Genomic DNA, 26,308 nt, shown 5'->3' with positions numbered 1-26,308 from the left:
ATAGTCATGTACATCGTCTTTATATTATTAACCCAACTAAGAATTTTATTCCCTTTTCATGTTGTATTTAACTGACTTAGCCCCACAATTAAAACATGGACTGGAGGTGATTTGATTTGACATGCCTGTCTTATTCCTGGCTTTAGCAGGAGTTATTTAACATTTAACAGTTCAATGTTAGGTTAGCCTTATATGTCCATCATGGATACTCTATTGGATTAAAGATATTCATACTTTTCTCAGATTATTATTAGTCAATGTCAAATATTATTAAGTGCCGTTCCCACATTTGAAGATCTATTTTATTTGAAAATCAACTTTTATAGAGAAGGAGAGACAGAGAGAGAAGGTCTTTCCATCTGCTGGTTCATTCCCCAATTGGCCACAATGGCCAGAGCAAAGCTGATACAAATCTAGGAGCTTCTTCTGGGACTCCCATTTGGGTGCAGGATCCCAAGGACTTGGGCCATCCTCCGCTGCTTTCCTGGGCCATGCAAAGGGAGCTGAATCAGAAGTGGAGCAGGTGGAACACAAACCAACACCCATGTGATATAGCAGCACCGTAGGGTGGCAGGTTAGCTTGCCTTACTAGTAAACCATCCCAGATTACATTTATTAATGGCCCTTGGCTTAGTTAGAGATGTTATTTAGTTAGAAGCTTGCTTAAATAACGAATAGTTTTGAATTTTTGCAAGTACCTTTCTGTTAACTGATTTTTAATTGAATTCTTTGCAGTCAAAGAGCATGCTTTGTATGATTTCAGTTTGTTTGTTTTGATTAATTGGGACTTGTTCTATTGCTTCATCTGTCATTTCTTGGCCTTTTTCTAAAATTCATTTTGCTTTTCAATGTGAATAATATTTTCCTACTTGGCGTGTCCAGTAAAGTTGAACCAGAATTTGATCCTTGCTATAGGAAGCATTTCTTAGATTCTGTTCTGTTCTGTTGAGATTTGCCCTTCAGCTTTGTTAGAAGGGTCTGTTATAGTTTTTAGTGCCTGGTCAGGTACGCGTCTGGGTGCTGTTCATAAGAATGATTTAACAAAGGATTAATGACTCGGTGGATGATAAGCCGTAGAATTATTTCTAATAATTCTGGAGGCAGGAAGTTCAGGTTCAGGGTTCCAGCATGGTCAGGCGCTGTTGTGTGTCTCTTCTGGATTACAGACAGCCTGCTTGTTACTGTGTCTTTGGCAGAAGGAGGGCAAGAGAGCACCTCTCCCATTTTCACCAATCCCATGCCATTCCCCTGACTGACTTTGATGCTGGAAAGGAGCCAGCAGGCAGTCCACAGCTTTGCACTGTACAGTGCTCAGGACTTTTCTTGGCTCTGTTTCTGAGAATTCTCAGCCTAATGCTTATGCATTGCAGTTTCTTGACTCTGGTTGTGGGGACTGTGGGCCGCCCTCAGCCCTATGTAAGGTCTTGCTCTTGCCCTTCTCTGTATTCTTTCCTTACCCTTGGGCATTTCTTCACATGCATGTGCTGTCCAGTGCTCAGTGACAGACTCAAAGAGAACCTTCTAGCACTCCACACAGTGCATTGCACAGCTGCCTCTTCTGTGAGTCTCTGGCCTGTATATGCTTTCTACCATGACTTTCCTAAACTTTCAGCTCCCTTTCCTCATCCCAAGTAACTACTAGGTCCCCATGCTGTAGCCTAGATTCTCTGAGTGGAGGCAGGCATAATTTAGCTCATGTTTATCTTCTCAGGCAATCCTCTTCTGATTGTCTGCTGTTCAGTTTAAAACAAGCGCATCATACACCTTTTTTTGCCTACTCTTCAGTTGCTTATACCAAAAGAGTTCACATGTTCCTGGATGGGTTCTCCATTCCACTGGGACCACAACTAGAACTGAAATATATTACTATTTACAAAGAAAAATTATTCTAAGGTCATGCTGATACTTCCAGTCCAAATAGATCATCCCAACATTAATTAACTTTTTCGACTATGTTTGTCTTCTATGTTGGGAAACACTGGTTTCAAAAACATTCCTGAAAATGGTTCAATTTTATGTATATCTTCATTTTGTTCTTATAACAACCATAGGAGTAGGTAAAACACCAGCTTACTTCACAGTTGAATAAACTACAGGCTGATAAAAGAAAATCACATGCCTGCCAATTTGGCATGGTAATATTTTGGTCAAGTTGCAGAAAGTACACTCAGTAGGGCAACTGTAATTTGGTTTCACCTTGTTCCGTCACTTTTCAGCTTCATGTTCACATATCTTCCGTGGGCTTCCATGGCAGCATTTATGAACCAAGGAGGGTCAACCAGATGATTTTCCAGGTCTCGTCTGTTTCTGGCTTTCTCTTCAGCTCTTTCTTCTCATGTTTTCTACCTTTCCTTCTGGCTACAGCCACAGACCCCTCTCTCCTTTCTTCAATTTCAATAGGATGAGACTTAGGTGTCTATAATACTAACAGTGCTGGAATCCTGGATGTAAGAGCTTCCTGGGTGGGTTCCATGGAGTTAAGGGAGTCTGCCCAGAGTTTGTCCTAGGATAGGCCTTGAGCTATAAGCCCAGCCTGAGGTGTAAGCCCTGGTCAAAAGCTGCTGCTGTAATCTTGGCATTTCCAGGTTGATGTTTTCAAATGAGTTAGATGCTACAGCATGATTAGGAATCATTCTTTTTCTTATTGAAATATGTTTTATCTCTGATTCATGTCGAAATGGAGAAAATTGTCACTGGTGATTTGACTGTCACTTCAAAGTGCTTTGTCCAGATTCCACAGTAGTCACTGGCCTGTGTCTTCAGCTTATGTCTTCCGCAATTGTGACTTCTGTATTATAACGGAAGTGGTAGACCAACAGAATCTTAAATCTCACTGTTTTAATCTTAGCTGTGTTTAGTTTTTATGGAATGAGAACAGATACCATGATTGTGATGATGATACCTTATATTATTAGGATAATGTGTTCTGGTATACTTGATAAGTTAGTTTCTTACTCATTATTAAAGTCCTGCCTTGGTCATTCTGAAATTTTAAAATTCTTATACTTTTCCAAGTTTGCTTCACTTAAGACATCAGTAGGAAACAATAGAGGCTAATAGAATTATAGGCATAAATGCCATGGCTTTAACAAATATTTCTTAAAATTTGTTTTATTTGAAAGGAAGAATAGAGAGAAGGAGAGACAGGAAGAGAGAGAAAGATCTTCCATCTGCTGGTCACTTCTCATTGGCCACAAAGGAGCTGAGCCAGTCTGAATCCAGGAGCCTGTTCCTTAGGTCTCTCATATAGATGCAGGGGCTCAAGGGGTTGTGCCTTTTTTCTCAGCTTTCTCAGGTGCGTTAGCAGGGAGATCAATCAGAAGTGGAGCATCCGAGTCTCTAATTGGCACCCATGTGGGATACTAGTGCTGTAGGCTAAGGCCTAGCTTGCTATGCAGAAGCATAACCTGAATGTATACTTTTAAAATGACACATGGATTGAGAGTATGGTGTGAGTTCGTGATCAAGGATATCAGTGTTGTTTTGAACAACGCACCTATCTATCATTTGAATCACTACAGAAATGCTTGACATGGTTGGCCAGGAAATGTTCAAAATCTTAAAATCCCATGCGGACTGAGGTCCTGTTGCTTAGGTAAACTCTGATGAGCAGATGCAATGAAATGATTTTGCTCTCCTCAAGGACTCCTACATTTCATTGTCAAGTAGCCCTTACCTTGAAAAGGACCCTGGAGGTTCCCTTGTGTTCTGACCCCTGCAGTGCTTCCTGGTTCATGGTTTCATTGAGTTTACTCCCACTGGCTTATTGTTTGTTGATGGGAGTGTAAACATCTGTCTATGGAAATGGAGGTCCACCGTGCTCAAAGGGGGAAGCTGGACAGAGCAAGAAAGAGGAAGGAGTAGTGGGAAGGAGAGTGCCATTTATTCAGTACCTACCAGTTGGTCATAGGCCTAGGGGTTATGCACAGATTCACCTTTTTGGACTCTATAAAACCACATGGAGAATGCACTCTGACCTCCATTTCTTTCTTTTTTTTTTCCTAAGATTTATTTATTTATTGGAAAGTCAGATATACAGAGAGGAAGATCTTCCATCTGATAATTCACTCCCCAAGTGAGCGCAATGGCCCATGCTATGCTGATCCGAAGTTCTCAGGCCACAAGCAGAGAGCTGGATGGGAAGTGGGGCTGCCGGGATTAGAACCGGCACCCATATGGGATCCTGGTGCGTTCAGGGCGTGGACTTTAGCTGCTAGGCCACGCCGCTGGGCGCTGACCTCCATTTCTTACAAGGGGAAGCTGTGGGGGAAAAAAACCCACAACTCCTCATGTTTGTAAAACGTGGACTTTTTGTTCTGTAATTTTGGATTGCCTTATTTCAATATTACTCCTTGAAATTTTTAATGTAAATTTAGCTTCGTTTCAACACAGTAGCTTGTGAATAATCATTTGGTAGCAGTGAAGCAAATAACAAGTGCTAGTTGATTTACTGATTTTATCCACAAACATACGTATAATCCTTAAGATAATTATTTATAAATAATAAACAGCACATTGATCATGATATCCTCTACTCTTCCGAAAGATCTAGAAAATGAAGCTAGGAATCATCTCAGAGCCTGCAGTTGTTGAGTTCTGCTGATATCCCAGTGAGAAGTATAGCTGATATCCCAGTCTGACAGCCATTGGCCTGGACTGGTCCAAGAAGCAGCAGCCATGATGGTTATCTCATTGAAGAAAGACTGGTTGGAAACCTAATTGTGATTAGCAGGCTAAAGTCTCTTTACTGTTTACTGCTTGATGTCATACCTACTGGTAGATGCAGTTCTGTGATCCTTATATTTAAAATATAAGAGAAAGATAGTCAGAAACTACTTGGCCTTCTAGGATAGTCCTGCATTAAGGTTAGGGGTGAAGATTAAAGAGGAGTTATCCCTCTTCAGGTTATATAAAACTAATGACTGTAGCTAGGCTAACAGATAAAAAGAATAAGTTTGATCATATTTTTATGATTCTGAATCAGCTCAAACTAGAACCTAATTGCATATTTTCTAGATTTTTGTTTTTGTGAATTATCGGATGACTAATAAAAATGTGATGTTTGACTTATTCTTCAGGACATTGTAATTTGAGTATTCATGAAAGAAGTTAATTCATTACTTGTAGCCCGCAGGCTTTTCATGGGCAGAACCCATCTGCAGTTGGTAGCAGATAAGTGTATTCTGTTGGTTTCCTATTGCATAATCCCAAGAGTTCAATTTCTTTTTCTTCTCTTGTATAAGCCTGGTTTAAAAGAAGAAGCCAAATCAAGGATTCAGTGAAATGAAAACCATTTTATATTTGTAGACATACTGTCTTGTCTACTTGGCTCTGCAAAAATTACACTTTCCTGATATAAACAGTAAGCTGCTTAGGGAAGAATTCCAACAATTTTCTCTTTCCCAACCTCGCACATAGCAGCCAGAGAGGCAGTTTTTATACAGCGACTCCCTGTTCTTGCTTAATTTCCTCAGACAAAACAAGAGATTGTGGTGGTGCCGCTTGTTCAAAATAGCACAGCTTGTTTCTCTGGCTTCTTATTGTCACCTCATGAATCAGAGGACCATAGGGCCACAGGAGCTTTTAGAGTCATCTGGCCCAGTCTGTAATTCTTCTCAGGCCATATAATTTACAAGTCATAAAACTGAATCTTGAATTGAGTTTTTTTCCTTCTGAGGTTTTGTCATGATTTCCCCTTTCTCTGGCTTTCTCTATAGTGATCATTTACTTTGGGGGAAAGATGGGGATACTATTGTTTTTCCTGTTCTTTGTGTAGCCCCAGAGTAGTAGATAAGTAATCATTAGTTACTAAGTTGTGTGATTAAAGCCTGTTTTTGGAACAAAGCTTATTTTTTTTCCCAAAAGTTTTCTATTAATTTGAAAGGCAGAGCTGTCGCTCCTCTCTATCAGTATATCTTTTTAGAATGAGAGGATCTATGTAAAGCTCTTTAGAATGTAATTCATAGAACAAAATAGGGTAAGTGGAGAGAGAGAGAGAGAGAGAGAGAGAGAGAGAGAGCGAGCATGAGTACTTCCATCTGCTGGTTTGCTCCCCAAACGGCTGCAACAGTCGGGCCAAAGCCAGGATCCTGAAACTCCATCCACCTCTCACAAGTATTTGGACTGTCTTCTGCTGCTTTCCAAAGCATGTGAGTTGGAGCTAGAAGTGGAGCATCAGAAAGTTTCAGTTATCACCCACTGGGGATGCCTAGGTTGCAGGCCACAGAGTGGGCCCCAGGATTCTCAATTAGAGAATTACAGGTTCTTTTTATTCCTGAGCTGTTCTAGGGTATAGCTCAGAATTGTAGGCCAGCCCAGTCAAAGGTATGGGTAGATCAGCATTAGCAGCTGGTTAGTGTCTTGCTTGCTGGAGCTACCATTTCTGGGGCTCAGCTTCCTTATGAAACAAGGTGTGTGTAGAGTCCACCGTGCACAATCACTGTGATACGCTCTATGAAACTGAAACTATTAAGATACAATAAAAACAGGCATGATAAGGTGTGTGATGTGGAGGGTATGGCTTTAAAAGAAGTAGCTGGAATGGGTAGATGATCTCTGTAAGTGATTAGAGATTTTGTTTTTGCTTCTGCCCTGAGATTTGAAGAGTTGTGCAGATGTTGTCTAGGCAGTAGCTTTTCACACTCTGGAAAGCATTGTAAGTCTTTCTGAAAACTAGGTGAGAAAGGCAGACACTCCCAAGTGTCTCTGACAGAACACAGCTACAGAGATGATTTGGTGTCCTTGCCTTGAATGATGGGAAGGTAGAGCTGTATCTTGGGAGAAAAAGGGAAGCCTGTTTAAGTCGAGAGAGAACTGGGGAATAACTGGAGGATTTTATAGAAGAAGTAAATGTGTATTTTTTTAGAGTTCTTATGTCAATCTATTACTATATTTGAGTACTTTCTTTGAATCTAAAGATGCTGTTCCTTGTAATGAGAAAGATATAAAAATAATGCACTACCAAGTCTCTGTTCAAGAGGGGATTACCTTCTGATTGGTGGAGGACAATCACACAAGATTATCTGTGTAGGAAGGAGAGATAGTTACAGGACCTCAGAATAGAAAGAGCTCATACATGATCATAGAGATTGGTTGAGTTGAATTGTGGATGTGAGATTTGGATTGCTATGAAGAAAAAGACTGCTGATAAGCCATGAGTTGATTATAGAATTTAGGGGAGAATAGAGTCTTGGTTGGAGAAGTGGGTGGAATTTGGAAGATGCTAGAGTCGTAGCTGGATAATTAAGGCTGTGACAATTTTGGGAACACTTCACTGTCAGACCTAGGAATCTAGGTTTTAAGGAACGCTGGTTTTTGTTTCCTGTTTGTATGTGTTGTGGTCCTTGGTAGGCATTTGTGCTTGGAGTTACCAGAGCAAGGTGTTGCTTTGAGAGTTTGTGCTTACTCTCCTAATGACTGAGAACCAGGAAGAGAAAAGAGTTTGGTCATTACACAACACATTGTGACACAGTGACCTCACTATTTCCTGTCTCCCTCTCAGAGGGGGGTTGGTGGAAGGGACCATTTTAGTGGAAGGCAATGAGTAGGCGATCAGGAGATTAAGAAAACCAGCCATATACTTAGTGGGCAAAGTGTCTTAAGTACAGTGGCAGGCAAATGGAGAGGTGAATTTCAGTGGAAAAGTAGCCGTAACCCAGTGACCTGTGAATATGTCTGGGAGCCAGAAAGTAACTCTGACTTGAGAATCCTTTGCAGATGCTCCTAGCCCATTTCACCAGCCAGTCTTTGTTCTGAAATCATAGTCTATTCCAAAAGCCCAGTTAAATGAATTCCAGCATAATTATTCCAGACTTTTGTACCAGGACTAGAAAAATACTGTTTTTTAGGGGAGAATGTAAGATGTAACTTTCTTCATCAAAGAGTGGCCTTGAAGAGAAGTGACTGCTGATGTGTTCCTTCCCATTCAGGCAGGTTGACCTTGATGGCACCAGGCTGCAGGTTAAGGAGGCACTGCAGGCTCAAGAAAGAATAGGCAGCCAGCGTGGTAGCCTAGTGCCTAAATCCTTAACTTGCATGTGCTGGGATCCCATATTGGCACTGTTTTGTGTCCCAGGTGCTCCACTTCCCATTCAGCTCCCTATTTGTGGCCTGGGAATACAGTAGAGGATGGCCCAAACCCTTGGAACCCTGCACTTGTGTGGGAGAGAGCCAGAGAAGTTTCCTGGCTACTGGCTTTGGAATAGATCAGTTCCACCACTGATTGCGACCACTTGAGGAGCCAATCAGCAGGTGGAAGATCTTTCTGTATCATTCTCTCTGTATATCTGCCTTTCTAATAAAAATAAATAAATCTCAAAAAAAAAAAATGGGAAGGGTCCACCACTGTCAGTGACCTTTAATTATAAACAGTGTTTTCTTCAGATTTATTTATTTTCATTTGAGAGGTATATTTATAGGAAAAAGGAAAGGCATACATAAAGTGAGCAAGAGAGAGATCTTCTATCCACTGGTTGACTCCCCAAATAGCAACAACAGCCGAAGTTGAGCCAGTCCAAGCCAGGAGCTTCTTCTAGATCTCCCTTGTGCATACAGGATCCCATGGACTTGAGCTATCCTCCTGCTGCTTTCCCAGGTCATAGGCAGTGAGCTGCATCAGAAGTGGACTAGCCAGGACAAGAACTGACGTCCAAATGGGACATCAATACTGTAGGTGGAGAATTAGTGTGCTGTGCCAATGTACTGGCCCCAGGTAGTGTTTTAGTTGTTTATTTAAAAATTTTTTCATGATGCCCATGGGGCTTGTAGCTGCACTGGATCAGTATCTTCATGTACTCATCAGGCCTGTTAGGGATGGGCAGTGCCATCAGATAAATGACTGCAGCTGAGGCTCTGAGACAGTTTTCTGCCCTGGAACAATGCGTCACTCAGGAGAATGAAAGATAAGACTTAAATCTATTTAAACATTAAAAAGCCTTATGGGAGTATATCTTATATACCATCAAATCTGCCTGTTGTAAAATCATAATGAAATGATTTTTTTCACCATTTTATAGTGTCTTGTACATATCACCATCTATTGTGGGATTATTTTCACTTCCCACATGCCTGTTGCGCAGTCAGCACTCCCATCCAAACCACAGGCAACTGTTAACCCAGTGTACCACCTCTGATAGATGTGCCTATTCTGAATGTTTTGCATCAATGAAAGCATATGGTTCTGATGTATTTCCATTTAACATAATGTTTTTGAGGTTCATTCCTGTTGTGACATGTGTTTATGTTTCCCTTCTTTCTATTGCTGAGTAGTATTCTATTGAGTGGATTAATGAGGATAATTTCCCATCTGTATCCATGAATTCAATTAAAAATACTCCAAGGGACAGATGTTGGTTGCAGCAGGCTCAGCTGCTTGGATGCACACATCGCAGATCAGAGTGCTAGCTCAAGTCCCAGCAGCTCTGCTCCCCCTCCACTTTCCTGCAGATGCATCCTGGGAGACATCAGATGATGGGTCAAGTGCTTGACATCTATGCCATCCATATTGGAGACTCACCTGGGGTTTCAGTCTCCTGGCTTTTCTCTGGTCCAGTCTGAATGTTGAGGGCAGTTGAGAAACGGACTATCTCATGGAAGATACCTCCGGCTGTCTGTTGCTGTGTCTTTAAGACAAATAATAAATGAATACAGAAACAGTTTTTACAATATTCAAACAAATTTTATCTGTACTAAACGTGCACAGACTTTGTTGACATTATTTTCTAAACAATATTTACACTGCATTTTCTCTGTATGATGTAATTTAAATAAGCTAAGGCGCTTATGTTGTGTGTGACCACTATACTATTTTATATAAAGGTTTGATTAGCACAGATTTTTAAACATGCTCTATTAATTTTAATTTTTTGCTTTTGAAAATCAGATGCATTCCTAAGCAGAGGCACATAGAGATCTCTCGTCTCCTGTTCACTCCCCAGTGCCTGCAGCAGCTAGGGCTAGGCTAGACTTAAGCCAGAACAAGGCAAGATGGGTCTCCTGTATAGCTGGCAGAGATCCATCTCCTGGAGCCATCACCTGCTGGCTCCAGGGAATGTAGGGTGTGTATTGGTAGGAAGCCGGAGCCCACAGCAGAGCAGGGCGTTGAACCTTGGCACTTCAGTAGCCAATGCAGGTGTGTGCCAAGCAGTAACTTTTTTGTTGCTGTTGTTAAGATTTATTCATTTTTTGGGGGGAAGACAGGTTTGCACAGAGAAGGAGAGACAGGAAGATCTATCTGCTGGTTTACTCCCTAAGTTACTGTAATAGGTGGAGCTGAGCTGATCCGAAGCTAGGAGCTTATTCTGAGTCTCCCATGTAAATGTAGGATCCCAAGGTTTTGGACCATCCTCTATTGCTTTCCCAGGCCATAAACAGGGAGCTGAATGGAAAGTGGAACAGCTAGGGCATGAACCAATGCCCATATGGGATCCTGGTGCTTGAAGGGGGAGGATTTAGCCAATTGATCCATTGTACTGCCCTCCCTCGCCCCAGCCAGTGTTTTAAGTATTGTGCCAATCCAACAGGTTTTATAATTCTGAAAATCTGAGATACAAACCCCCGTGAATCCCAGGTGACAACAGTACCATATATTGTGTGTTAATTTATCAGTTGGTGGATTGTTCCCACTTTTTTTTGTGTCTGTGAGGTTTGTAGCTGTGTTCATTTCCTGGGATTGCTATAAGAAATTCTCATTAGTTTGATGGAGTAAAACCAGCAGTTGATTCTCACCGTTCTGCAGACCTGAAATCTTGAGGTGCTGTTGTGCTGTGCTCTCTCTCTGGAGGCTCTTGGGGCAGTTCCATTCCTCCTCCCTCCAGCTTTTGGCAGTTCCTGCCAGTCCTTATCCTAAGGTCACGTCACTGCAGTTTCTCTCCTCAACGCTGAGACCTCTGTTTCTGAGACCTCCGTCTCACTCTTACAAAGTTAAGTATGCTTCCAGGTAGGGCCCGCTCTGATAGTGTGAGGGAAAAGGATCTCTCATTGCTGTCTAAGGTACCATATACCTGTTCAGGTATTTGATGTGGCTGTCTTTTTTTTGGGCGGGGAGCGGGGTTGGGCATTCTTTAGCCTACCAGAGCTACTGTGAGAATTCATGTAAGAGTTTTGTGTAGACAAAAGGTTTCCTTTCTCTTTTTAAATACCTGGGTTGTATGGGAAATTTATGTTCAACTTTTTAGGAAACTGCCAAATTGACTCCCAAAGGGCCTGTATCATTGTCCACTTATACTGGCAGTATTTGAATTTCAGCTGTGCGGCCTCCCTGCCAATTGTCTGTCCTTTTTTCTGTTTTATGATAACCATCCTAGTATGAAGTGGTGCTTCATGTAGTTTCCATTTGTGTTTGCCCCCAGTGACTAAAAATGTTGAACTTCCTTTCATGCGATTATTAGTCATTCATATATAATTTTTGGAATACTGTTCATATTTCTTGCCCATCTTAACAGTGGATTGTGTTTTTCTGATTGGGTTTAGTTTGTTTACTGTTTCCAACAAGCTGGCCACTGCAAGTCCTAAAGTCTTTAAACTAAGGTCACATTGATCAGGATGTGCTAGGACAACATGGTTCCCAAGGCTGTCCAGGTTTGGGGCAAGGCTCAGTCTCCATCTAATGCCTTGTGTCCTTTTGTCATTGGAGGACAGATAGGACTCACTTATAGCCTTTTGGTCCTTAATATTATGTCAGAGAAGGTTAGGCATAACAAACTAGCATTTATCCCAATGTTAATTGAATAGGTATTTCTGAGATTATATATTTCAGTGTCTTCCCTATGCACTTAGAATTGTTCGATTGCCCAGGGACCAGGACCTTGTGTGTGTATTTTGTCACTCTATCACCAGTTTCCAGTATAGTCTGTGATACATAAGCAACTGAGCAGTGCTTATTGGACTGGGGAAATGAGCCACTATGCTCTGTTTTACAATGGGTGAGTCACATGAAATCATTTAACAGAGGACTGTTTGCTGCATGAATAGTTCATACACCCCCGAATGTATCACGTAGTGACATGTTTTCTAATTTTCCCCCTTTTCTTCTTCATTTTCAGCAATCTATAACTATAATGCCTCTCAAGATGTGGAACTCTCCTTGCAGATTGGTGACACAGTCCACATCCTGGAAATGTATGAGGGTAAGTCTGGATAGCAGACCAGGGCAAATGAGAACAGTGTAAGTTACTTATTAATACAGCTCCGAATCAACATTGACATGTTTACTTCCTGAAGCAGTGCTAGTAAAAATCCAGGAAGTACTTAAGTGATACACTTTTGATGTCACAATAGGCCGGTGAATCTGTGCATGCAGACATGCCCAGACATCAAAGTCAAGGTACGTGTGTGTGTGTGTGTGTGTGTGTGTATGTCTGTAGTAAGCTGTAGTTGTGTCCCAGTTACAGGGTGCATCCAGATCACATGTATGCTGTGCTTACAATGAGAAACCTGGGACATTGGCTGGTGGTGGCATGAAAGAAGCAACATTGGCAATCCAATTTCTCTTTCTATTCAGCAGTAAATGTTGCCAGGTTAACCAGGGAATGAGGGAGAGTCTCTTGGGTGTTGTTGAAAATATTTCATTGAAATAAGTCAAGACTTAACAGGTCCAAAACCCAGCTCATGTGTTTCTTCCAACTAGGTCAGGCTACTGTGGTGGTTTTTATTAACCTGTTAGAGAGCTTTCACGCACTACTTTGGGGTGTCTGTATATACAACACAGGTCATATCTTTGCATCCAGCTTCCACTCAGACTTTCTCTGTCTTTCCATGTATCCTCTTTGTAATCCCAACCCTTGAAATCAAGGATCAAGACTGAGAACAACCTTTAAGTTCTAGTTGTTCACGTGAAGATTGGGGTAGGAATGTAGTAGGAAGCCAAACAGGTTTTTCTCCCAGGATAATCCTTGTTAGAACAGGGACTTCGCAGGGCCCCGCATTTCCCAAGCCTGTTGTAATGGTGGAATAGCAAAGGAGGTCATCATCTAGAATTCTAGGCAGGTTCCCAGATGAGGCCACAGTACAGGATGAAGAAGAGGGTAAGGGAAACTGGGAGGAGCGCCTTGGCCATAGGAAGATGTCATCTGCCTGGTGATAGGCAGCAGTAACCACCGTCTTTTCTCCCTTTAGTTTTTGGCAGAGGGCTGAGGGTTTGCATTATCCTTTTCCTTGCATGCAGTTTGGTGTAATCATATAGTTCCCAGGGGCAGTAGGAGACAGCGAAGGCTGTGTGGACTTCTCCCACCCCAATCTGCTTTCGTCCTCTGTGTCTCAGGAACACTAGGCATCCTCAGCTTATCTTTTCAGGACTCCCGTGCTTGCTGAAACTGTAGTACCCCTCAAGATTCACAAGGTCATACCTCTTTGTCAGGGGAGCTCATGAATTCTTTTTGCCAGTCTCTGTGGACACATTTTTCCCATTGTACAGATAAAAAGCATATGTTGAATTTTATTTATTCTTCCATGTGGAATTAGAAAGAACTTATAGTTAAGAACCATTGGGTATGAAGTTATATGTGTAACCTTTCCATTCTGATTGCTTGGCTTTTTTTTTCAAATGAGCCGTATGCTATCGTTTTTCAGCTTTTTTGATAGAAATGTATTTTCTGCCGTGATCATAATTTCTGTGTCTTTCCCATGACGTGAGTTGTTTGCTTTATTTATTCTGAGAGCTATTTCTAGGTACCTAACCAATTTAGAATTGTGTTCAACAGTACCAAGTTTTAAATCCTGCTTATTAAACATTTAATCATCTGCATTTGTTGTCATGCTTTATGCCATACTCTGTTTGCTCTGAAATCACACTACTCTATTTTGTCTAAATTACAGTCCCAGTGCTCATTCTCATTTTTGTCTTTCTGGCCCCTCGAGGCTGTCAAAAGTACTGTTCAGCTTCTTGGCCTCTTGTGCACTTTTTCTTAAATCAGTAAGTGTCCCAAGAGGCCATCTTCTGGATTTTGGTCTATTCAGAGCTTGTGCTGGTAATTCTTCGGTCCCATGTTAGCTCTGTGTGTGTCGGGGTGGGCCAGGGCTGGGTGCTTGTCCTATTCTTCTAATTGAACAACAGCAGAATGTGTCAGGGAAGAGTGGAAATTTGATGTGCCCTAACATAGTTGTATCTTTAAAAACATTCTTAGAATTCTTTTCCCACATTCAGATGACTAGCGTATTTTTTGAAACATTTAATTAAAGCATTTTGTCCCCACAGGATTCATGTTAACAGTAACTGTAAGTGTGCTCATTATTTATATTTGCCAATCTCCCATCTGGCCAGTGCACACTGCTAGAGGCAACGCCCCTACAGACCAAGCTGTGGAGGTCATTGAGGATAGTTCAACATATAATTTGAGTTTTCCTTATCGGAAATGTTTGAGATAATAAGTGTTTTGACTTTTTTAGATTAAAAAATTTGCAAATATATGTTGAGATATCTTAGGGATGAGACCCAAGTTTAAACAGAAACTCAATTACAATTACGGAAACAGATACTTGTATACAATAAATAATGGTGTGCAATTTTTCTGTAGTGCATTGTATTAACACTCAAAAAGTGGCAACATTTGGAACATTTTAGATTTTGAGTTTTTAGACTAGAGGTGGCCAACCTGTAGTAAATATAAATACAGAGACACACACATATTTGTTTTAGGTGACATAAACTTCTTCAGTTCAAAATGTCCACAACTCATCGTGTTTCGAGAATATTGACTTTGACACACAAGATGATTGCAGAAAGTGCTGGCCCAGTTGACAACCATGCAAAAAGCTTGAATTTATCAGTGTTATATCATCAATATGATGAGCTGGTACTGTGGGTCCTGCCAGCAAGAGGACCACAAAATTACCACAAAGTATTTGCTGCCTCAGCCATGGAACTCTTTCATCTCAAAGAAGGATTTAAGTGCCTGGTCTTTAGAAGCGGCCACATGTCAGTGTTTGAATGTGATTTAGCACATGAGCTTACTCAGTTGATTAACACCAAAGAGCATGTCAGCTTTACACAGAGATTATGCTATTGAATTATGTCTTTCAATAGTGGTTATTTTTTTGGGATTAATTTTGACATAGTGCTTGCTTTACCAGATGCCCAGGGATAGTTTCTTGTATCTGCTTAGGACTTAGAGTTCTTGGCTGGCTTCTTGAATTCTTTTATTATTTCAGGCAGCTCAGAACTAAGCAAGAGCAGGAGAGCTTTGCAAACATTAAGCACGATGGAAATGCTGAGTAATAATTTGTCCTGTCCCTCCTCCTCATCCCCCCTTTCCTTTCAGAAAACAGAATGGAAACACCCACAGCCCTGCAGACTGAACGGCTGAGTGATGCTGGCACCAGCTCCTAGCTCTGGGGGTTTTATGTCTTGCAGCTTCCTGTCCAACTGACTCCCAGGCCCTGCCTCTGCATGCTGTGCCCCACCCTGCCTTTGAGATATGTGCCTTCTAGATCTGTGTGTTGCTTTTCTGGTGTGGACATGAGTCCCTCCAGACAGGAAAAATTTTCTCTGGCCACAACCCATAGCCCACAGCAGAGTATCACATGCAACTGTTTTTTGCAGTGTCCTGCCCTGTGCTTGGAGGAGGGATGTCCTGAGAACGGCAGCCTCTTGAAGGTAAAGCCAGCTCCTCCATATCCCTGGGCAGCTATTATAGCTGCTGACGTACAACAGGCACTCGGCACGAATCTGGTCAGTGCGTGAAATTTAGGGGGTTAGAGGAGAGTGATGGGGTCATGGGTTCCTCCACTGGACACTGGGTATTACTTAGCTAGAACATTCTTCTTCCATGAGGGAAACACAGGGAATACCAATATCCCACACCTGGACAGACTTCAGCAGGATTTGATCATTGCTTTTGCTTTTGAATAGCAGCTTTGTTGAGATGGTTTACCCATTTAAATTGTATACTTTGGTAGACACTTACCAAGCATACTCTATACAAAAGTGACTATTAGCACTGTGTATTTCAAAAGCATTTTCGTTGCCCCAGAAGGAACTCCATACCCATTAGTAGCCATTCCCCCTACAGCTACAGATCTACTTTCTCTCCTGTAGATTTGCCTCTTACTGACATTGTACCTAAAAACAATCATAAAATCTGTGACACTGTTACCTTATTTACTGAGTCTCAAGGTAGTTTTGTAATGTTTGCAGCATACCTGTGTTTTGATTGTGATCTGGCATGTGGGAGCAGGTGTGGGAATTTCTCTTTGTGGCATTATGTTGGTACTGGAAAGATTCTGGAGCATTTTGAATTAGGACTGATCAGATTGGAGTTGTTCAGCCTGCAAAATGAGAAAAAAAATTGGAAATGAATTATGTCTCAAGCTGTCTGTGTCTTTATTTTTATCTCTGCAAAACAGGCCTCTGTGGTTAGGTCAAGACAAAATCATGACTATGGCGTTTGTCTCCATAATAGACACATCTTTGTAGCAGAAATATTTCAGAACAGAAATATGAGGAATTTTTTTTCCAAAGAGACTTAATAATGATCTTCCTGAGATTTGGTCATAGAAACCCTGTATTGGACAAAATGCAATATAGTAAGGTATGTCATTTTTTGAGAAACTGATTCAAGAAGATAGATTGTCACACTTACACTTTTTCTTGTGTGAAAGTTAGTCCACCTGGTAGCTTTGAAATTTTCTTATTGTTCCTCTATTCATTTCTTTCTTTGGTCAACTATGCGCAATGGTCATAAGCTAAATAATAGACAAAAATACCAGGATTAATTTTAGAAATTAGTTCTTAATAGCAGTCATAAAGGAATACGGGGCATAAACTATGATAGGGCCTTCAGTTATTTGCAAGTTTCATTACTTCTCTTGCCCGAGTAGTAATGGAAAGCTTATTGTAATTTGGAAACCTGTCATGATGTAGTTTAAAAAGCAGCTATCTTTCACATGCAGAGGTGGCAGTAAGCCCAGCAGCTTACATTTTTATGACAAGTGCTGTATGCACAAATCTTTGCATTAGCTTATAAAACAGATTTAGGCCATGTAGCATTTTCCTGAGTGTGTTTGGTCACTTCCCACATCTGTTTGACCTTTACCTTGAGTACAGCTTGTCAGCTTCTATTGCTGGGAGCATATATCCCTGCAGTAATGGTTTACAAAACATGTGCATGGCAGTGGGAGTGTGTTTATGAGAAAAACTAATTTAAAAGAAGAGCTAATGAAAAGTCTTGATCAGGATTAATCTTATGAAAAGAGGGGATGCTGGGCTGGTGTTGTGGTACTATGGGTTTTGCTGCTGCCTGTGATACTGGGATCCCTTATTAGAACAAACCCTGGCCACTCTGTTTTTTTTTTTTTTTTAAAGATTTATTTTTTTATTATTTTTTCATTGGAAAGGCGGATATACAGAGAGGAGAGACAGAGAGGAAGATCTTCCGTCCGATGATTCACTCCCCAAGTGAGCGCAACGGCCGATGCTATGCCGATCCGAAGCCAGGAGCCTCTTCCGGGTCTCCCACGCGGGAGCAGGGTCCCAAAGCTTCGGGCCGTGCTCGACTGCTTTCCCAGGCCACAGGCAGGGAGCTGGAAGGGAAGCGGGGCTGCCAGGATTAGAACCAGCGCCCATATGGGATCCTGGGCGTGCAAGGTGAGGACCTTTAACCACTTGCGCCACCGCGCCGGGCCCACACTCTGGTTTTAATCCAGCTTCTTGGTAAGGGTCTAAGAAAATAGCTGAAGATGACCCAGATGGTTCAAGTGGTCCCCTGCCACCCACACAAAAGACTTGGATAGGCCTCACTAAATATATCTTGTTTGATTCCTTTCTCACACACTTAATCTTCTCGGCTGACTTCCAAAGCTTTACAAACTCATGTTGATGGTAACAAAAGCAACTTAAAAATGAGTTGCTGGGCTGGTGCTGTGGTGCAGTGGGTTAGGTGCCATCTGCAGCACCAGCATCTTATAAGTGTGCCAACTCAAGTCCTGGACTGTTCCACTTCCAAACCAGATCACTGCTGTTGCACATAGGAGAGCAATGGCACATGGCCCAAGTGCTTAGATCCCTGCTGTCTCTTTGGGGGACTCGGATAAAGCTCTTGTTTTCTGGCTCCTGGCTTTGGTATGACCTAGCACTGACTGTGTAGCCATTTGGAGAGTAAACTAGCAGATAGAGGTTACTCTGCATTTCTGTCTGTCCTTCTCTTTCTACAACTCTTTCAAAAAATAAGAAATGAATGTTAGAAAAAGAAGAATGAGCTGCTGCAAATTAATTGCTACCGCTAATAAAATATGCAGTACTTTCTGCCGTGTCAGAGTTCTTAAGATGGTTGAGTTACCGAGAATAATGCATCATAGAAGAGAGGAGTTACAATTTTAGTAAGATGGGCTGATTGCTGGCAGTTTGCATTATTTTTAAAAAGAAAGAACAAAAAGCCACATCCGGAAAACATAAAGGAAACTGGCAAACCAACATAAAGTATGGAACAGACCAGAGGAAGTGCTGGTTCCTTCTTTGTGAATTCTGAGGTGTCTGAAGGCATGGAGAAAGGCTTCTTAATTTTGCAGTGGACATTTGGGGAAATCATTTCTTCATTCTGCCAACTGGGGGTTGGTCAGACCAACCTCCTCTCCCGCTGCACCACCACCCAATCCCTCTGCCTGGGCTCAGTCTCCCTGCTTTTCTGAAGTATTTGTGGTCTGAAAATAGGGGACTGTAGCTGCACCATGACTGTAAACAGCCAAAAGACACCTTCTTGGCAGTTTTAGCTTAAGGGCTGGGTAATGAGATTCTCTAAAAAATGGGATGTTTTTGTGGGAGGAAATTTAAGACATTGAAGTCGTCATCAGCTTAAATTCACACCAGAGGAATGGAATTCCCCCAGGGCTGGTTGGGAGCCTGGCATGAAGGCCTCAAGGTTTAAGTCCTTGCCTTTTACGCACTGGGAATCCCATAGGATCACCAGTTCTAATCCTGGAAACTCCACTTTCTATCCAGCTCCCTGCTTGTGGCCTTAGAAACAGTTGAGGATGGTCCAAAGCCTTGGGATGCTGCACTCACATGGGAGACCTGAAGGAAGTTCCTAGCTCCTGGCTTTGGATTGGTGCAGCATTGGCCATTGAGGTCACTTAGGGAGTGAATCATTGGATGGAAGATCTTTTTCTCTGTCTCTTCTCCTCTCTGTATATCTGACTTTGCAATTAAATAAATCTTAAAAAAAAAAAAAAACCTTTGGACAGTTAAACTAGCCTTTCAATTTTGGATGAGTTCTTACATAAAGAAGCAGTGCCTCTTCTGGGTGCCATGGTCCCTAAGACAACTGCTGTCTGGCCCTGCCCAGTTCTGCCCAGGGAAAAGATGAACTTGTAGGCAGAACTGCTCAGTCACAGGCATTCTGGGGCTGTGGTAGCAGGAGTCTGCAGCCGCAATCACTCAGGTCTGTGTGTCATCCCCAATGGCTGTGGCAGATCCTTCTCTCAAAGTCATCAATAGCAGCACAACTCTCCTCTCAGCTAGATTTGTAGGGTTGTACCAACTACAAATGCGTTACAACTTCTCTGCTGGCTCTGTCGAGGAGTGTCGCTGCCTTCTGGGGTACAGCTTTGCTTTTTACTTTCTATTAGGTTCTGGGTCTTAGAACCACTACAGATGAGGCTCACAGACAAGGATGAGTGAGCCAAGGGAAGGACACTTATTGAAGAAGACAGAGAAAGTCTCCTGGCAGCTGGAAAGTGCCTGACAAGGCTGCCTTACCCAGGCCTTTTATGTTTTTAAAGCAGGAAGTTCTCCCTGATTTGTTGAGATGTATGCTGATGAGATGTCCTGTGTGGACGCTCAGGGAACTGACATTGGAGCACCCTGTTTTGCAGTTTGTGGAGTGATGCGTCAGGCCATTCCGCAGACTTATCTACCTCTGAAGACTACACTGTGTGTTTCTCCCATCTCCCACTTCTGCAGGCTCCTGGAGAGTTACATCATATGTTTTTCTTTCCTGTCCTTTTTTTTGTTTTTATATTTCCTTTCCAGAGACTCCTCGGGTTCCTGTCAGTATCTCCCAGGTACAAATGTCATGGTACATACCTTATAGGTGTTCAGTCTACGCTTGGTTACCAGCTCAAGGGGACTGTTTGTTCCTCAGCACTACATTCAGAGAAAGGGTTTGGGGTGCTTGCTGTATGCCAAGCACTGCATACATCCTTATTCTTTAGAAAAGTTAAAGTCTTTACCGTTTGGATTTTAAGCTTTTGAATATTGGTTCCGTGGCAAGCTCACCTCACTGAAAGATAGTACATTGGGAGAGTGGCCCATTCACTATGCCCGCTCCTCGTTGCCAGCTGCAGGCAGGTTAGTGCAGGGCAAGAACTCTGAGCTAGCAGATAGGAGACAAGTGTTTGTTTCCCCAGTTACTAGTTGTCTTTGGACAAGTCATTTTCAACTCCTTATCTGTTTCTTTTTTTTTTTAAACATTAGATTTCAGCGAGTTCTAAGTTCCTTTGGACCCCAGACTTCCAATATGCAACATCTACTTGGCTGAAAGGCATCAAATTGATCTCAAAAAATTAATCTGAATTGCTTCACAAAAAAGTTAGGAAATGATAGAATTGATCTTTACCTTCCTTCCATCCTTCGAGTTCCTGCCATTTGAACTTTAGTTCCTAAATCTCAGGGTGAGTAGCAGGAGGCCTAAGATTCTAGAAGACATTGAGGACACTCCCTATGGCTGAAATGTAGCTCTCTTTAAGGAGGGATTCAGGCTGAACTGGTTTGCACCAAGGGAGAACAACTCACTCAGGATGGCCAGGGCAGCTGTGATCATGGAAATCTGACAGGTGCGCCTAGCACACAGGGTGTACAACCTTTGACTTTGGCCTAATTGTGTTTTTTCCAGAAAGCTGCCAGTGACACTTATAGAAAACCAAAACAAAACAAAGTTTGGCATGTGCTGCTCCCCTTTGAGGCCTTCTATCATCAACACACATGATATATATATATAAAATATATATAAATAAATAAATACTTGCTCTTTCTTTTTATAAAAAAGATTATTTTCATTTTATTTGAGAGGTAAAGAGATTGCTGCCCAAATGCCCACAACTACCAGAACTGAGACTGGCCAATACCAGGAGCCAGACTCCCAATCCCAGGTTGTAATGTGGGTGGCAGGGATCCAAGTGCCTGGGCCTGTTGCCTCCCAGATGCATAGGGCAGGAGGCTGGACTCAGGCACTCCTACATGGAACACAAGCATCCACGGACGTCTCTTAACCACTGCATCTAACAGCTGCCCTCTGTGTTTATTTCTTGCCTTTAAACATAATTTATTGATGTTTTATATATTAGACATAATTTATTGATGTTTTATATATTATTTGAATGATAACTAATTTTATGTGGTAATCGAAAATAAGAAGGGATCTTACTGAGAGGCTATGCCTTATGCATCTAAATGATATGTCAGTGTTACCCCTTTGTGGTTGTGCCTGAGCTGTTGGTGTATTCATAACCCTGTCCTTGGTGTCCCCATGTTTGCAAGCATTCTCCATTGAAGGCCCTTTTGTATTTTGTTATGTGTTTGTGGAGCTATTCCCTTTCTCCTCAGACAGAATTGGTCTGTCTGTTGAATGAGCAGCACATGTGTCTTGAATCTTCGGTTGCACGGTGGAACCTCAGAAACAGTTTCCTAGTCACACTGTCCATCCCAGTGGGGCAGCCTGTGCTTCATTATTGTCCTTCATTTTATAATATTCTTTAGGCCTATGTGAAATTTCATTTTCTGTTTACATGCTTCTGTGTTCACACACAACCAGCCTTCCATATCCATGTGGATTCAACCAACTGCAGGTGAAACACACACACACACACACACACACCCTACATTGCATTATACGCTACTACACTAAAACACACATACATGCGTGCTGGGACACACATTGAGGCACAGTGGATTAATCATCACTATGGTACCAGCTTTGCACATTGTATTGCTGGTTCAGTTCCGTTCTGCTCTGCATCTGATCCAGCTCCCTGCTAATGCACGCAGGAAAGTAGCAAAAGATGGCCAAAGTAGTTATGCCCTACCACCCACATGGATGGAGTTTCCGGCCATTTGGAGAGTGAATCAATGCTCATCTGGTCTCTGTCTCTGCCCTCTACCTTTCAAGTAAGAATAGAAAATCATTCAAGAAGTTTGTAAAAATTCAGGATACTGTGTCTGTACTGAGTATGTACAGACTGAGTATGTACAGACTTTTCTTGCATTATCCCTAAACAATGCAGTGTCACAATTGTTTCCATGGCATGCATTGTGCTTGCTGTTATCAGTGCTCTAGAGATGACTTAAGGGATCTGGAGGCTGTGTATGTGTTACATGCAGCTACTACCATTTTATATAAGGAGATTGAACAGTCACAGATTTGGGTATCTGATAGGGGTTCTGGATCCAATTCCCCACTGGTTACAAAGCATGACTGTACATGTTTATTTGCGCTGTAAAGTAAGATATAGGATGTGAATAAATTTGTATGTCTTACTCGGCCAGAACCTATTGTTGACTAAGTAAATGAATCTCCAATCTATGAAATAGTTATTTTGGAAATAGTTAACTCTTTTATACTCAATTTTGAAGCATGAATATAAATAATGAAAATGAATAATATGTGTGAAGAGATATGGTATATAGTAAAGTAGTAGAGAAATGGCCCTGTGACTTTCCACATGTGTCTCAAACTCATTTCAGATAAAAATATTTAGTCCCACTCATATTTGAGCATGTTCAATTCTGTGTTACTATGAGGTAGTTCCATGGCAGTCTGATAGTGTGCAGTTTCACTTTTGTTAGCGATTGCAGGATTTATACATAGCAAAGTGTACTCATCTTAGGGACACAATTCAATGGGTTTTTATCAAATAAATGCTTCCATGTACCTAACATGCAAGTCAAGATGTATGAGAGCATCTCCTCATTCCAGAAAATTCCATGGCGCTCCCTTTCACACATTGCTACCTTCAGTGATCAGCCACTGATCTGATGTGCCTTACTGGAATAATTTCACCTGTTTGTCAGGTTTATATAAATGAGATTATATATGGCTCTTGTGTGTGGTTTCATCATTCATCATGGTGGTTTTTAGGAATGCTGTAGCGTGACTATGATTTGTTGCTCAAACTCCTGCAGGAGTTTAATCTCCAAAATTTGGCATGTGGTAATGGAAACATGGACACTTAATTGCGCTGTGGCATTTAGAAGTGTGATTTTGAGAAGTGCCTAGGCTCAATCAAATTTGGTTGCAGTGATTAACCTGGGCCCCCCGTGATTAAATGCTGCTGAACTGACAAGAGGAGAGACAGACCTCATGTGCCTGAGCAGACACATGCTCTCCCTGTCTCTTGCCATGTATGCTTCGTACTGCTTTGGAGAATAATGGCATTAACACCTTCCTGATCTCAGACGGCAGGGCACCAGAACCCTGTACCAAAATGGAACCTCTTTGGTTTAGAGTTAGTCGGCCTCAGGTATTTTGTTATATGGTTAAAAAGCTGATTCATCCAAAGTTCACTCATGCTGTACCATATGTCAGTTTTTTCCTGTGTTACTGTGTTATATCCATTATATGAATATGCTGTGGCTTATTTGTCGCTACTTCTGTTGTGTACTTTTTCACCAGTTTCAGTTTTTGACTACTAAGCATGAAGTTTTGGTAAGCATTCTTTTCAAACCTGTAGTTAAGATTTTAAGTTATTTTCTTCAGCATCTCAAATTTTCCCACGGCCCTTAGTCAGCCACATGACAGTGTCAGCACTTGACCATCACTGGTCTGATTTCTATCCCCATGATTTTGTCTTTGTCTAGTTTTGGTTTGCCAGGATTTATTAGCAGAGGCTGTTTTTTTTTTTTTAATTTAGTGCTCAAATTATATAATAGCCAAATTATTTCTGTAAGTTTTATACTGTATAAAACAGTGCATTGCTCATTCCTCTTATTTCAAAGGAGTTTGAACTCCCTCAGAAGTCTTTCAAAACCTCTTTATTTCAGAATTGTTGCTCCTTTAACTTGATACTTTCATTTTCAACTTTATTTCTTAACTTCCCATTATGAAAGATAAGGATTTACTGTTTACTCCCTTCTAACTATACATCTTGCTGTTTTCTTAGTGCAGCTAATCGAATAGAGAGTTTGTCATGGATAAAATTTATTTTTTTTTCTAGTAATCATCATTTGAACTATTAAGCTTAGGTAGTGATGCAGCAGGGGCTATGGGAAACACTTATTTTGAACAATGTGTTCTTTATTTTTATTAAAGATTTATTTATTTTTATTGCAAAGTCAAATATACAGAGAGGAGGAGAGACAGAGAGGAAGATCTGTCTGATGATTCACTCCCCAAGTGACCTCAATGGCTGATGCAGCACCAATCCAAAGCCACGAGCCAGGAACCTCCTCCAGGTCTCCCACTCGGAGGCAGGGTCCCAAGGCTTCAGGCTGTCCTCGACTGCTTTCCCAGGCCACAAGCAGGGAGCATGGATGGGAAGTGGAGCTTCTGGGATTAGAACCAGTGACCATATGGGATTCCAGGGCATGTAAGGCAAGGACTTTAGCCGCTAGGCCATTGTGCCGGGTCCTTGAATAATATGTTCTTACAGCAATTGGGTTTTTTTTTTTAGCTTCCCCTGGTTATGTTCAAACAAATTAGGTACTTTCTCAGTTCAGTTGTTGCTTGGATTCATTCCTCACAGAACCGTCTGTCATCCTGCCTCTTGTCGGATGGGGCACGCAGGCCAGATGTATCTCTTTCTCTGTGAGCTCCTTCATCATCTATCTCAGCGTGAGAAAAATAGGAATGGAAGGAGTTTAACAGAGCTCTGGATAAGAGGGATGCATAAATTTGTACCTTGATTCACTTTATCCCACTTATTTATATTGAAAATCATGAATTCACGTAGACATCTTTCTTTGAACTCAACACCACGGTATTCGCTTCCTGCTTTTCCCTGCACTTCCTGTATTTGTAGTATATGTATGTGTTTGACCAGCTGCTCTGTGTGTAACCCGTCTTCCCTCTTCTTTGCCATGCTACCTCCACAGGGAGAGACCTTTCCTCTGGATTTGATCTGCTACTCCTTGCAATCTATCATCCCTCCTGCACATCCACTCTTTGGAAGTCTCCTCACCCAACGTGCGCCTTACCACCCTGTGCCTCTCTGTGGAGTGCCCCTTGTGCTGCTTAGTCTGTGATCTGCCATGCCATTGTGCTCCCTCCTCACAACCCCTCCTTGTCAATACCCAAGTAGCTGTATGCTCCCCGCCTCCCGACATACACACCTTTGGCTGCAGGGCTCAGCTCATTAATAAGACCAAGCGACACCTCCCAGTTCCTTTGCCCATTCCCCAAGCTTTACTTTTATTTCAGTCTTCTACACCCAAGACTAGTATTGATCACCCATTATTTTTGCTTAAGCCCAGGAGCTCAGTTCCTTTGAGTCTCTGCATTGCCCTCTTCATTGATGGCTGATTCCAATGAAACCAGCAGCCACTTCTGTGCCTTCCAGATGTATCCTGTGTCTTTCCATCTCTTTGTTAGCCCTGTATCAGTCAGTCTCCTCTCAGGGCTTCCTCTTTATACACTATATCTCTGCTTCCCCAGTCCGTTCTTATAAAGCAGCCAGCATGCTCTTTCCCGAGCCGCGGGCATAAAAATTTTGAAACCCTTCAGTGCTGCCCACTGTACGTACCAAAGAAAACCCCAATTCCTCCATGGCCTTTAAGACCAGTATCTGTGGTAATGAATCCTGGCTGCAAATCAGCATTGGCAGGGGAGCTTTTGAGAAACACGAAGTCTGGGCCCCACCCAAGTCCAAGTTAAATCAGAGGATCCAGGACGTGGGCCAAACCACAAGGGTTTTACAAGTTCCCTGCCTGGACTAATGAACATCCAGGGTTGAGAGCCATGCCTCCTTTACCACCACCTCTTTGCCTCCTCCCTGTCCCTCTCTCACTTTAAGCTCTAGCAGTTACGTCTTCTACGTTTGAAGTTCAAGCAAACTCTTGCCTCCAGCTTTCTCACTTGATTTGTTTCTGTTTGGAGGTTTCTTTATACAATTCTTTCCATTGGTGCTCCCCTTATCTAAAGGATAATATTGGGTGACCCATCACTGTCAGTAAGGGAATTCTCCTTGATCGTGTCTTTCTTTCTCCTGTTACTCCAGATCATCTTGTTGATGTGTGTGTATGTGTGTGTGTGTGTGTGTATGATCTTCATGATATTGCTTGTTCTCTATCATCATGGTGCTTGTATTAGCACTTAGTAAGTATTTACTGAATGTCTGGTTATGGAGGGAAAAAAGGCCAGGAAATAGGTACTGTTCAGTGGGAACAAAAACA

The 26,308-nt window shown here is 41.9% G+C and overlaps 1 protein-coding gene across 1 annotated transcript in view; it reads left to right on the top strand.

Moving 5' to 3' along the window:
* The window catches only part of DOCK5 (dedicator of cytokinesis 5), a 192,065-nt gene that overhangs the window by 42,685 nt on the left and 123,072 nt on the right, over positions 1-26,308 (top strand). The window contains exon 2 of the mRNA XM_040966317.1: positions 12,042-12,125. Within this exon, the coding sequence (XP_040822251.1) occupies positions 12,042-12,125 (84 nt within the window). The remainder of the gene's footprint in view (positions 1-12,041; positions 12,126-26,308) is intronic.

The sequence above is a fragment of the Ochotona curzoniae genome, unplaced genomic scaffold, assembly GCF_017591425.1.
Source record: "Ochotona curzoniae isolate NIBS_2020 unplaced genomic scaffold, NIBS_Ocur_1.0 scaffold_4505, whole genome shotgun sequence".
Taxonomy (NCBI): Eukaryota; Metazoa; Chordata; class Mammalia; order Lagomorpha; family Ochotonidae; genus Ochotona; species Ochotona curzoniae.
Note: the sequence above shows the minus strand (reverse complement) of the source record. Positions and strands in the feature narration are given on the sequence as shown.